This window comes from Sinocyclocheilus anshuiensis, unplaced genomic scaffold (assembly GCF_001515605.1).
Source record: "Sinocyclocheilus anshuiensis isolate Anshui unplaced genomic scaffold, SAMN03320099.WGS_v1.1 scaffold93, whole genome shotgun sequence".
In the NCBI taxonomy this organism is placed as follows: domain Eukaryota; kingdom Metazoa; phylum Chordata; class Actinopteri; order Cypriniformes; family Cyprinidae; genus Sinocyclocheilus; species Sinocyclocheilus anshuiensis.
The window spans coordinates 1,084,114-1,097,808 of NW_015539852.1; the positions used below are offsets into that span (position 1 = coordinate 1,084,114).

General features: G+C 35.0%; 1 protein-coding gene across 2 annotated transcripts in view; it reads left to right on the plus strand.

The window, feature by feature from the left end:
* Window positions 1-13,695, plus strand: part of cdh13 (cadherin 13, H-cadherin (heart)) — a 319,293-nt gene that overhangs the window by 296,030 nt on the left and 9,568 nt on the right. For both annotated transcript variants that reach the window (XM_016480972.1, XM_016480973.1), the window contains 2 exons: window positions 9,208-9,441; window positions 10,122-10,340. In XM_016480972.1, the coding sequence (XP_016336458.1) occupies window positions 9,208-9,441; window positions 10,122-10,340 (453 nt within the window). The remainder of the gene's footprint in view (window positions 1-9,207; window positions 9,442-10,121; window positions 10,341-13,695) is intronic.

Below are 13,695 nucleotides of genomic sequence, written 5' to 3' on the forward strand. Positions count from 1 at the left end.
GTTTGAGCATGACGTTAAGATCATTATTTGTCATTGAAGAATTTGCTTTCTGAAAATCATTTGGTTAACACACAGGAAAAGAAAAGAAACAAGCATTATAGAACAAAATATTTTGGTAGTTGTGTGTATTATGTTGCACATTTGATCTTTTTTAATGCTTAATATTTAAAAAAAAAAAAAAAAAAAAAGCCCAAAAACTTTTTTAAAGATTTTGTCTTAAGATCTATTATAAGAAGAAGAAAAGGCAAGAACATTCTTTTAGGAAATATGCATCTATTTGAGTCTAAGTATTTTATAATAATCTATTCTCATTTATAATAGGAATGCTTTGTGAATGTGGTGTGCATCTTGTGACTGCAGTGGCATTCAAATAAACAAATGTTTGTTGTGATTCTTTTTTTTTTCTTTGAATTCTTCAGAGTTTCATTTTTAGAAATTTCTTTCCTTTACCAATCTCAGAGCAACAGTTAAGGGAAGTCTGCAAATGTGTTTGCCTGTGGCACTATCTTGTCCATAATTGGTGCTCTCCAATTTAGACACTTTTCTTTTGGAGGACAGCTCCAAGTGAGGGACAGATGTCAGCGGAGAGGTGTTTCATTCCCTGCAGATCCTCTCTGGCACTGTACTTTGAAGTAGAATGAGGATTTTCAAAGGGGCACAAGGGGCCACAAGAGCTCTATCCATTTCTCCAGCCAGGATAATGACGTCGTAATGAGATCTACCCAGAAAGCCAAAGATATCATGGTTCTTACCATCCACAGCTTTGGTTTCTCCACTGCTTCTCACTCGGCTCTCTCTTAAAAGTCAAAACAAGTCCATCTTTCCACCTCCTCTGGCTCTCAAGGGCTATAAGATAAAAGGAGGCTCGACTTCTGTGAACTTCTGTGTTAAGAAATGCTCTTTGAGATTGAAGAGGTGCGTTTACTGTGGAGAGATACATGTAGGTGTTGCCTGTTGAATATTGTTTAGGGCTTGTGGAGAAGAAGTGCTTTGGTTGGTTGCTTTACCAAGCTAATACGATACAGGAAAGCATGCCGCACACTCTCAAATTATTATCCCTGTCTGCTGGGCTAAATTGACACTGATTGGTTTCTGCAGACACTAGAGAATCTTTTTTTGTCTCCGGACTTTGAAGTCTGAAGTGCCGATGGGAGAAAATTTGTATCTCTAATAACGCAACTCCTGCCACAACCACTTGTGTGGCTTTCAAGAGGGAAATAGAACTTAATCACGTATACTCTCTTCGTACAAAAGTGGACTTTGATGTAAAGAACGATGTCAGGCCGATTCAATACTATATACTGATGAAAGGATGGTGTAGGCATTGTCAAAGCAGAGTTAGAGAGTTCCTTCATTCCAAGTTACTCATAAAAGGAACCCATGAGGCTAACCAGAAGCTTTTGTTCTAGAGGGACATGCAGGTTTAATCGGCTCTTCATTGTCAGGTTCCAGCTGAGCTTCCTGTGAAGTAAGGGCCTGACTTTAATTGCAGATCAATTTTCTCCCTTGTTAAGTTGACGGAGTATCGACGGCTATATGTGGTCGTGTGTTGGATTGTTTCTCTACAGTCCCTCTAGGGCAGATTGAGAAATCAGAGGTTGCTGGAAGGGGAGCATGTCAGATTCCTCTTTCGAAGCTTTAGTGCATGTCATGTTAATTGTTTTTCAATAAGTTATTACTCTGTAAATTTGTGCAGTATTCATAAGCCATTTGAATATAACCTCACTTGTGAGGTTGTTGATGTTATTGTTCTCACATCACCTTTTCATAACTTTTATTTTACATAAATAGCACAAGCATACTGTTTTACACACACACACACACACACACACATATTGTTCAAAAGTTTGAGGTATAATGTATAATGTTACAAAAGATTTCAATATCAAGAATCCTAGAAAAAATCATTGTTTTCCACAAAAATATTCATCACAAACAGTTTTCTGTGATCAATATTGACCAAATCAGCATATTAAAATAATTTCTGAAGGTTAATGTGAGACTGAAGACTGGAGTAATGGCTGCGGAAAATTCAACATTGTCATCAAATTAATAATTAATTTTTAAATTTATAAAAATATAAAATTAATAAAAAATATAATTAAATGTATATATAAAAGATTAAAATTCCAATAATATTTCACAAAATGACTGTTTTGCCTTGTTTATGATCAAATAAATGTAGCCTTGGTAAACAGAAAGAAAGAAAAGTTTTTTCCCTCCTCAAAGAAAATAAAATCTACTTTTGAACAATAGTATATGAATATATAAATCAACTGTGACATTTTGTGGTTGGCAAATTTTATTACAATAGTCCATAGTTAATGTGATGTTCCACTAAAAAGCACATTGGGACCAGTTAGTGAAGTTATTTTTGAGAAACGCTGTAGCATCATTTGTCATTCATTTCGTATCCAATGCAATGACGTTCTTAAAGTGACTTCCAAAGTTTTCATGAATGTTTAAAAAATGTTTGTGGCCTTTCCACATCTAAAAATAAAACATTTAAGAGCATTGATGAATTGAACAAGCTTAGTATGCTTCTTTCTTTTTTTTTTAAGAAATTCGCAAGTTAATGTGCTGTTACAGTATGCTTGTATAAGTGGTTTTATTCCTATAGGTCTTTGCACTGAAGCGATAAAATCTCAGCATGCCAAAGCAGAGTGAGAAAAGAGCCATCTGCTCGAGTCCTGTGTGACCACTGCAGTGAGCTCCACACACTCCACACCCCCACTGTGCCTTCCATTCTGACTCAGACACCCTCCTAATTACATCCCATTCACATCCTTGAGCTCAACTCTGTCTTTATTGTTTCTTTTTTAAAGAGTTTTCTAAGAATTGTTAGCTGTTTAGCCCATTTCTCTAATAGTTCAACCGTTCTAATAATCATCGTCACGAAGTGAAACAGTCCACAAATTCGTTCTTTGTTTTATCTTATACTTTTGCCACTAGCCTTAAGCTTCAGCAGAGATGGAATAGCCAGAAAGTACCGGAAATCATTCATTTTCAATGAGAGCTGGTGATTTGAGATGCAGTGTGCAAAAGTGCCTGTAGGCGATGCGGCAAAGTTGAGCAGAGTTTAACTGAAATGCACTTCCAATGGGAGAAAGTGGAGCTCAAGTGAGCCGCCACCTGATACAGATTGTTACTGCAGTTGGGTAGAAATGTCTGTAGAGCGTGGCAATAGCACAGCCAAAGGTCATTGGTGTCCAGGGAGTGTAGGAAATGATCAAATGTATACTTTGTGTGCTGGAATGCTTTACATAAAAAGTCTAAATAAATGCATAAATGCAAATCTGTGATTTTTTTCTTCTTCTTCTGGTTTCTTTTCTAAAGAACTCAAATTTGTTTACACACAATTAAGAGTTAAAAATGTTTTTCTGATTTCTATGCGTAATAGAACTTTATTGCATTTGCATTTAGGCATTTAGCAGTTGCTTTTATCTAAAGTAACTTACAAATGAGGAACAGCAGAAGCAATTTATCAGAGTCAACAATGTTTGTAGTGCACAATGCCAAGTATAAGCTAAATTTGCTTGAGCTAACTAGAGCAAAAGTGAAATGCAGAAAAGTAGAGAAAGAGAGAAAACAGTTTTATTAGTAGTAGAACTTTATTTAATTTAGGGATGCACCCATACCACTTTTTCCAGTACTCGCCCGATACCGATACTTTTATTTTTGGTACTTGCCGATACCGAGTACCGATACTGGTATCGGGGCATTTTAACGAGTACGAGTACGAGTACAGAAGCTCAGTATCGGTGCATCCCTAATTTCATTTATTATTTTATTATATATTTTTTTATATATTTATTCATTTTAAATAGGATCTGTTATAGGAAATGGCGTTTGTTTCTGGAGAGACTGTGAACAGACAGTAACAGAGAGCGATACAGACAGAGAAACACTTGGTATTAGCCCAAGCTGCTGTAGTCAATTGGTCCGTCTTCCAGGGCAGCATCAGGTGGAACAGACGCTATGGGCCAGTGGGTCAGTGCCAAAATAAAGAAACTCACTGAACCAAGGGTCTGTCTTTGGAGTCTGAGGGGATGAGATAGAGTCCTGTACTGTCACAAAATCATTAATGCAACCAACGGCATAATTTCTTGACACATAACTCAAACTTCTCCTTTACAAGGATGTTTTTTTTTCCCTGTGTGTTCACTGTTTTTCACTATTTTTATTTATTTGTCCACTAACAATGTCCAGCAGTTTATATTGGCATCACAGTAGAATGCTGACGTTGTTATAAACATTTTCACCATAGTGTCATTTCCACACTATTTCAAGTTGTTTTGTGTATTCTAAACATTTTTCTAACTTTTTAAAACTTTTTCTGACTTCATTGATTTGCTAAGGCAAAATGTAATTATATTTTCACACTTTTTGAATAGTTTGATTGTAAATGGCACACTATAAAAATAACCTGCTAACTTGATGTTTACCTTGATTTTTCATTTTCTTTACTCATCACGACTCATGTTTCATCTCAAGCTCTTATGTTTTCTCCTGGGTAACCAAGTACATTCACTTAAAAATATATTACACATTGGGAGCAAAATTATTTGTTTTGGTAGAAATAACACCCAAAATGTGGAACATTCATAATTTGCTTTGGTAGAAATAACACCACAATGTGGGGCATGAATACTTTATTTAAATTTAACCATTTAAAATTATTTTACTAATTTTATAGTGGTACTGTTCATATTTTTTGGTTGGATTGTCATATTTTCATAAGGCTAAAAATGTGGCATTATAAACTTTTGAATGAAAATGTATTTTTTTTAATGCAGAGGGAAAAGACAAAGGACAGTTTTGCATCTGATTGCAAATCTGCTCACGAACAGCTGTGAGGCTGAAAAACTGTCTATCCTTTCCATATCACCAATGTTTAGTGATGCATTAGAAAGAAGTTTAGAGAAGAGGGAATTGGATCTCAGCAAAGTCAGACAAGATGTGAGCCTATATATATATATATATATATATATCAGCGCACCATAACAAAAGAGAAAATAAATCACTCTCATTATGGAAAGGAAAAAAGACAGCATCTGAAACATCCAGTTCCATTACATGCTGCATATGTAATAGACATATTTATGCAAACAACCCTTTCTTATCCGTGTCTCATGAATATATTTTATGACAATGCTGCTTGTTAAACAAAGCGGTGTGTACTCAGCTATTCATGAAGTCTGCTGTATATTTCCGCTCACGTTTACCTTAATACCGATGTTACAGGGGTCGTCGGTTTCTAAGATGAAAGTTATTAAGTGATAAACTGCAACATGAAGGGCTGCTGCTCATTTCTAGAACACTTTACGGTGCATCTAAACGTGTGTAATAGGCCTTCAATGTGAGTTAGACGATGACGTAGCTTTTAGCACTGCCGAAGATAATTATGATGATGATGCTGATGAAGATGGTAAAGACTATGGAGCGATTGAGCGAGGGAATGTGGCTTTTTTTTCTTAGTGAAGACAAACAACTTTAATGCTTTCTAACCACGTACAGCAGCCATGTGCAAATGGGGAGGATTTGCATTCCCTCATGCATATATGTCTTCTCTCAGTCCCACAGCACACACAGAAGAGCTTCATAAAGCCTGGCTGATGAGATTTGCTTGCTTAGGCGATGTATAAGTTTATCTTAATTTTTGCTTTGCTGTAGATGTACTGAACAGTTAGAGAGATAGCATTTGCAGTTGTATTATAGAGAGTTCATGTATTGAGTAATGAAGTTCTTGGACAAGTTATTTAATATCCATTTCTTTCTTTCTTTCTTTCTTTCTTTCTTTCTTTCTTTCTAATCTTATTATTATTATTAATTAGTATATTTTTCATTGTGTTTATTTATTTATCGACTGATTTATGCATTCATTATTATTATTATTTATTAACTATTATTATTATTATTATTATAGTGGGGACATAAAACATTGTTGAATTTGATGTCACACAAGGATTTAATTTTATCAAAAATAAATATAAATATACGGTAGATTCATACATTTTATGCTTACATTAAAAAATGTATGAATGTAATTGCATTAGGTCAACCAAGTAGCATTTATTTTAAGGAAAGAACAATAAACTTAACACATTTTTAAAAAGTAAATAGACATAATTTAAATAAATAAATAAATACAAATTTGTCTCAATATGCACAGTAATTCCCTTGTGCAAAGTTAAAATATTTTCATCGTCTTTGGGGAGAAAAAAAAAAGCATTTCAAAAGATATTTGGAGGTCAGTGGCAATATGTGGAATGTTTGTATTCACCAAACCAAAACTAATCATAATTAAGTTTCATATTGCTGCTGGAATATTGCTCATTTCAGAAAGGTTGGAAGTGTTTGCTTTTCATCTTCTGTTTAGATTCAGATGCATGTCTGATATCAGTCAAAATGTGAGAGACACAATATATTAATATAAACTATAGTGTGTTTATGTAATGTCTTAATATTAACTTTATTACATTTTCCTTTATGTATAAACCTCACTTGAGTATGTAGCGGTGTGGTACATTAAATATGAATACATCCAAAGGCCTTTTTAGTGTCTATATTCATCACAGACGTGATCTCTCAACCGAACACTCTCCGTTCCAGTGAAATAACACAATAACATGCTACCAGATACTTCACAGTTACTGATCTACTGACAAACAGAGGCTATTTTCATGTTTATTTATAAAATGTTGACAAGAAAGACTTTAACTGCCGACCTCTTGCACTTAAAGGAATAGTTCACCCAAAAATTAACACATACTGAAAATTTTATCACCCTCAGGGCAACCAAGATGTAGATTAATTAGTTTCTTCATTGGAACAGATTTGGAGAAATTTTGCATTACATCACTTGCTTGCCATTGGATCCTCTGCAGTGAATGGGTGCCGTCAGAATGAGAGTTCAAACAGCTGATAATAATCAACAAGTGGTCCACACAACTCCAGTCCATCAATTAACATCTTGTCAAGTGAAAAGCTGTGTGTTTGTAAGAAGCAAATCCATAATTAAGAGTTTTTGTTTCATTTTTTAAATTCAAACAGTTGCTTCCGGCTAAAATGGCGAGTCCTCTATTCATAATATTGCTTTCTCCAGTGAAAATGTCGTCTTGTCTGAATTGGGAGAGAAATATATGCACAGATCAAGCACCATTTACAAACGAAAATGGTCCAAAATGATTCTAAACAAATATGTCTGTTGATTTTGATTTGAGAGGACAACAAGGGATAGAATTTTTCACTGGAGGAAGCATTATTATGGATTATAGACTGGTATTTTGGCCATAATCAGGTTGAAATGCCTTGATGTATATGTTTCATACAAACACACTGTTTTTACTTCTCAATATGTTAACTGATGGACTGGAGTTGCATGGATTACTTGTGGATTATTGTGATGTTTTATCAGCTATTTGGACTTTCATTATGACGGCACCCATTCACTGCAGAGGAACCATTGGTGAGCAAGTAATGCTAAATTTCTCCAAAACTGTTCCGATGAAGAAACAAACTCATCTACATCTTGGATGACCTGAGGGTGAGTACATTTTCAGTCAATTTTGCGTGAACTGTTCCTTTAAGGACTGAAATATTACTCCGAATCACATCAGCTCATGCTCTCCGAGCCCCCCTAAATCCCCCTTGAATATTCTAGAGTCGCTTCTGGGATTTTTATCTGATCTTGTTGTTTGGGTCAGAAAGCGGTTAATAGCTGTTGTTATGAGCAGAAACCTAATCTATATTCAGTCACTACCATATACCAAAACAGCTGTATTTATGTAATACTTGCCTTGACCTTTGGCGTATTTCAGTCGCAGGTTTGCTCATTGGTGTTGAAAGCGAAGCAATGGACTATTTACTAATGCACACACAAGCCACATCTAAATTTTTTAAGAGTTCATGATTTATAAATCAGATAGCTGTTATCGCTCATGGCAGGACATGTTTACTTCTGTGAAGCATACTGAGAAGTCTGCTGCTTTAATGGTGTTAGGCGAGACAGCTTGCTTTTGTCCATGGACACGCATTATTTTTCATATTGTGAAATGGCTTGTTACATGGTTGACAATCTTTTTGAACAGAAAATCAATAAAACATGGCAAGGACATCATTGTTCTACCTCTAAACGTTGTTCTGCAAAGGTATTTTAGAGACGCAATTGGAACAAACCTGATTTCTTTTTCTACTGAGACATTACTTGCTCCAATGTTTTGACAATGTGCCTTTTCTTCTTCCCTTTGAGGCCTGAGCGTTCCTGGCAGTACGAGGACAAAATAATTCTGTAATTACTGATCCTGTGATCGGATGTTAATTGCGAGTGACCTCCAGGGCTGTTTATAATTATGCAGTCCTGCAATAACTGCTAATCTCCTAGAAACAGAATATTCCAAAAGCCTTGAATAATGTATTTTTTGTCTGTGCAATATTCAATAAAGTGCAATCTGATACAAAATGAGGCGAGATAATTGTTGTTACTCCAAGTCAAAGACTGAATGTTTTGATTTGCGGTTGTTGTTTTTTTTCTGTATAGACATTGATTGCTGTTGTCTGTGTTTCTGATGCATCCAGTCTGACCTTTTTTTGCTTGTGGCTCTGGTTGTAAGAAGTCTTTAACCCACTTTGCTTTACAGTAACAGTCAGTCAGTGTGAGATGCTGGTGCTTTGAGTGCACCAATGAGTGTTAAGCACAATCCTCCTGTGCATTCAAAAGTCAGCTATTGATTTGGCCTATAGAGCCAGAACGCTTTAGTCTGCCAAAGGACTTTCATGTGATTGTGAAAATCAAAAGTGACCAATTTACTTTCTTAATACTCTCTGCTGATCTTTATGGAAGCTTGTTTCCTTTTTTACAGTAAACTATAGAAAAGTAAATGTGAGATTCAAGTTTAAAGAGATGCAAGTTTATATGTATTTATTTATGTATTTATTATTATTTTAACTAAAACTATTACAATTTCTGAAAATGTGGAAAATTTGAAACAAAATAAACTAAAGTTGAAGTACTAATTGCTAAAACTAAAATAAAAGTAAATTAAAACTAAATAGGCATGCTACAAACACTGAAAAAAATGACAATAGCAATTAACAAAATTACTAAAATGAAAAATAATCAAATCTAAATACTGCAATACTAAAACTTCTAAAACTGCTAGTCCTGCCCTACTTTATTCTTTTTAACTCTGGCTTATGTCTCACTAGGAAGTCCACCTGCCTCGGGCACGGGTACGCTGATAATCACTCTGGAGGACGAGAACGACAACGCTCCCTATGTCTTCCCCTCCGTGGCCCGCGTGTGCGAGGACGCTAAAGACATGAATGTGGTGGTGATCGGGGGACGAGACAAGGACATTCATCCTAATACAGATCCTTTCAAGATCGAACTTGGCAAACAGCCAGGACTGGAGAAAACATGGAAAATCTCCAGGATCAATGGTAAGTTCATTCTCAAATGGGACAGAAACAGGCACTGACCCACGGTTAAACACATGCCGGCTATTTCTAGGGCCAGTTTGAGGAAATACAAAAGGTGCTTTCACTAAAGGAAAAGTTTACCTTAATATAATTAAGCTTAATTGATTTATTGTTGATGAATCAATTTCAGCACAAGCGCATTTAGTAAAAATGTGATTAGGTGATGTAAATACTGCATATACATGCATACATTATTAGAATTCTCTATAAATTAATTACTTAAACTGCAAACATTGTGCGCATTTAATTGGTCGTTAATTGTAATGGCAATCAATCATGAAAATTCATAAAAAATAATTAGTAATGGAGTGTCACCCTAAATCAGCTTAGAAATTTGGGCAAAATTGACTGATCATGACATTCAATCATGAAAATTACTGAATATTGGCATCCCTAAAGTCAGCATTACTGTGGTAAACTCTTAAAAATAATGGCCTTAAAAGGGGGTTTTCACATTGATTCCACAGAAGAGCAACTTTGAGTTCCGCAAAGAACCTTTCAATGCAGTGTTGCCAAGTTGGTGGTTTACCTGCTTGTGGAGTTTGGCTACTTTTACACTGTTGCCACTATTTTTTTATTTGTTATTATTATTATTTCCCCTCATGTAAAGCAACCAGAAGTTTTTTTCTGATGTTTTTCAGACACTCACTCCCAGATCATGTTGCTGCACAGTCTGAAAAAGGCTAACTACAACCTGCCGCTGGTTCTGACCGATTCTGGCATCCCTCCAATATCCAACAACACAGAACTGAAAGTTCAAGTGTGCACCTGTAGGAAGAACAGAATGGACTGCAGCCGTGCCGGCTCCATCCAAACAAACCTCTTGCTATTGCTCGGCCTGGTTCTGATCTCCATCCTCTGTAAGTATCCTTTCATTCCACCCTCTACGACACTCACATGCACGCCTAACCTCTCTTATCAGAATGCTGGAAATTCCAGGTGATTTGCTTAAATGCAGAGTTTTAAAATGTGATAGATGCTGCATATTTCATGGTTTCTAATAAAGTGCAAATTAATATTGCAAGTGTTCCAGAGCACGATTCTGCCCAAAAGCAAAATAAATAAATAAATATATGGAAAGTCAGAACTCTGCAGAGTTTATTATTATACAAACTCTCTTAATCCCTGAATTTGGAACCTTGTCCATTCTGTGCATCATCGGCACATCTAAACGGACCTTTTGTAGGACTCTCTGGAAATGTAAAGTATTTTAAACCTATTTGGATTCAAGTATTGCTAGAGTCCAGTTCACAGGCTGCTTACAGAATCACTTCCATTCATTTAGTTTGTTTATGTGCTACATCTTTAAGACACATTCTCTTGTATACATGCATAAATTATGCAGGCCAAACAGGAAACTGTTAAATCGCTATTTATTAAAATGTATTATTTTCTATACATATTTTATATGTATATATTTTAGATTTAAATGTATTAGTACATTGTATATATATATATTTATTTATATATATGTGTGTGTGTGTGTGTGTGTGTGTGTGTGTGTGTGTGATTATAACTGTATATTTGAATTTACATTTATATATTTACAATTATAACATTATATTCAGTGTTTATAACTGCATTCAGATTTACAGATTTATGCATGAAAAGTCAAGACTTTATTCTTTATATTTAAATTGTATTTACATTTATATATTCACAATTATAACTTAATATTGAGGATTTATATATATCTCTCTCTACATATATATATATATATATATATATATATGTGTCCACTAGTGCAGCCGCTAGAGACACATAGAAGCATTTAAAGTAATATGCACTGATTAAATGTTGCTTTACAGCAGGTCCTAGGCTTCTCTGTGTGTGTGTGTGTGTGTGTATGTGTATACTATGTATATATATATATATATATATATATATATTGTGGCGAGGTGTGTGTGTGTGTGTGTGTGTGTGTGTGTGTGTGTGTGTGTGTCAAAGTGTATTTTATGTTTGTCCCACAGTTAATCTCCCATCTAAACCTGCACACGGCCCCCTGGCGACTCTTTCTCCCGGCAATAACATTAATAATTCACTCCTTTAGAGGGGCTGGAACATAATGGAACTCTATACAGCCATTCTAAAATGGAAAACAGAGGAAAAATAAATCAGAGTTTTTCACTGTCACTGTTCAGAAGGGATGTTCCGCTCTGAGGTTTTCTATAGCTGGGTTCCTCGCCCAAAGCCCGGTTTGGATAAGAGTCAGATCCATCTGTGATTTGTGGCACTGTGAAGCCAATGTCTCCAGATCTGCATGAAACATGGTGGCAGTTCTTCTCCAGAGTTTCTCTCCTCAAATCACTTTCCTGTTTGTGTTATCTCTCTGCATATATTATCATTCAGATACCCATATTTTCACATCAATTTTGGCTTCATATGCTTCAAACTCACTAAAAATGCTCCATTTTCTCAAGCTGTATATCAAAGCCAAAGCTGCAACTTAGGTAACTAATTTGGTATCAGGTACTAAATGTGCAAAAATATTACTTTTCTATAAAAATCAGGCTTATTATAGACTTATATGGAGAATAACTGATCAAATAATGGAAAAGCATTATAATCAGGCATATTTCCAGAAATACAGTACACAAACAGTCTAAAACAACAACTCATGCATTTTGCTGATAAATTAAATTAAAGTTTCCTTCTTTCTTAGTGAATCCCTGCCTTAGCATTTTTATGCACCTTTTTGCCCTTTTTTGCGGTGTATGTTTCATATCATCATATGGCTTCATTTGACAGTTTTCTTTTTTTTTCATTTGACATTTTCTCTTTCTTCCAGTAGCTCTGCTAGCAATCTGGTGTGAATGCTGAATCTGTGAATGTAAATAGGGTGAAATGATGGGATTATTTGCTACTGCCCTGGCAGACATTGACATGTACTATATTATGCCATGCTGGTTTACCCGAAGAGGGATTTCTGGTGAAAAAAAAAAATACAGCTTCTAGCACAATTCTAGCACACAATAGTTGAGAAATAATTTCAGGGCTGTTAATATAATTTCTCAGTGATGTGTTCATGTTTATGTGTTTATGCCCCTAAACGTGTTTGTTTGTTTGTTTGTCTATCCGTTCGTTCGTTCGTTCGTTCGTTCGTTCAACCAAAATTGACAATTTGCTGAAAATGTATTCACCCTCAGGGCATCCAAGATGAGTTTGTTTCTTCATTGGAACAGATTTACATTGAATTACTTGCTCACCAATGGGTGCTGTGCAGTGAATGGGTGCCGTCAGAATGAGAGAAACAGCTGATAAAAGCATCACAAAAATCCACAAGTAATCCACACCACTCCAGTCCATCAATTAATGTCTTGAGGTGAAAAAGCTACATGTTTGTAATAAAAAAAATCCCTAATTGAGGCTAACTTTAAACCGTTGCTTCTGGTCAAAATACAAGCCCATAATCTAATAGCACTTCCTCCAGTGAAAAAGTTCCTCCCGTTGTCCTTCCGCATCAAAATCCACCGACATACTGTATTTGTTTAGAAAAGTCAAACGGTTTGAAGGTCAAAAATAAATAAATAAAATACAATAAAATGATGAATTTGTTTATTATTCTGATGGCACCCATTCAAGTGAAGTAATGCTGAATTTCTCTGAATCTGGAGACAATTGTGAGTTAATTTTTCATTTTTGGGTGAACTATTCCTTTGATATTAATTAACATTCAGGATTTATAATGAAATATTCTGATTTTAACATACAGTGTGACCCAAAAGTCTGAGACCATATTGAAAATAAGGGATTTGTTTATTTATTTATTAACTTTTAACAGAAAGTTTTGGAAATTATGATGTAAGAAGAACGAGAATTTGTTATGATTCTTCACTGTTTTTAGATCACTAATCAAATAGGTAAATTTGTGATATTGATCATCTGAACTTTTTACAAATGGCCATATTTTTCTTCCCGTTGAAGCACAAGATTTTCTTTGGATCATCTCAAATCATGCTGCAAATCATGATCATCAGGTTTTACTTCGGAAGTTCATGCAGTTTGATTACTGCTTTTATTAAAGCAAAAGGACAACAAATCAAAACTAAAATATTTAAAAATCATATCTCTTTAACTTTTCTGTCAAGTTATGCTGATTATATAATTTTGAATTAATTTTTTGTATTAAATGAGGAAGAATGCAAAATAGAAGCATTTTCACTAGTGGTCTCGTGTTTGAACCCCACTGTAAATTATATATATGTGTGTGTGTGT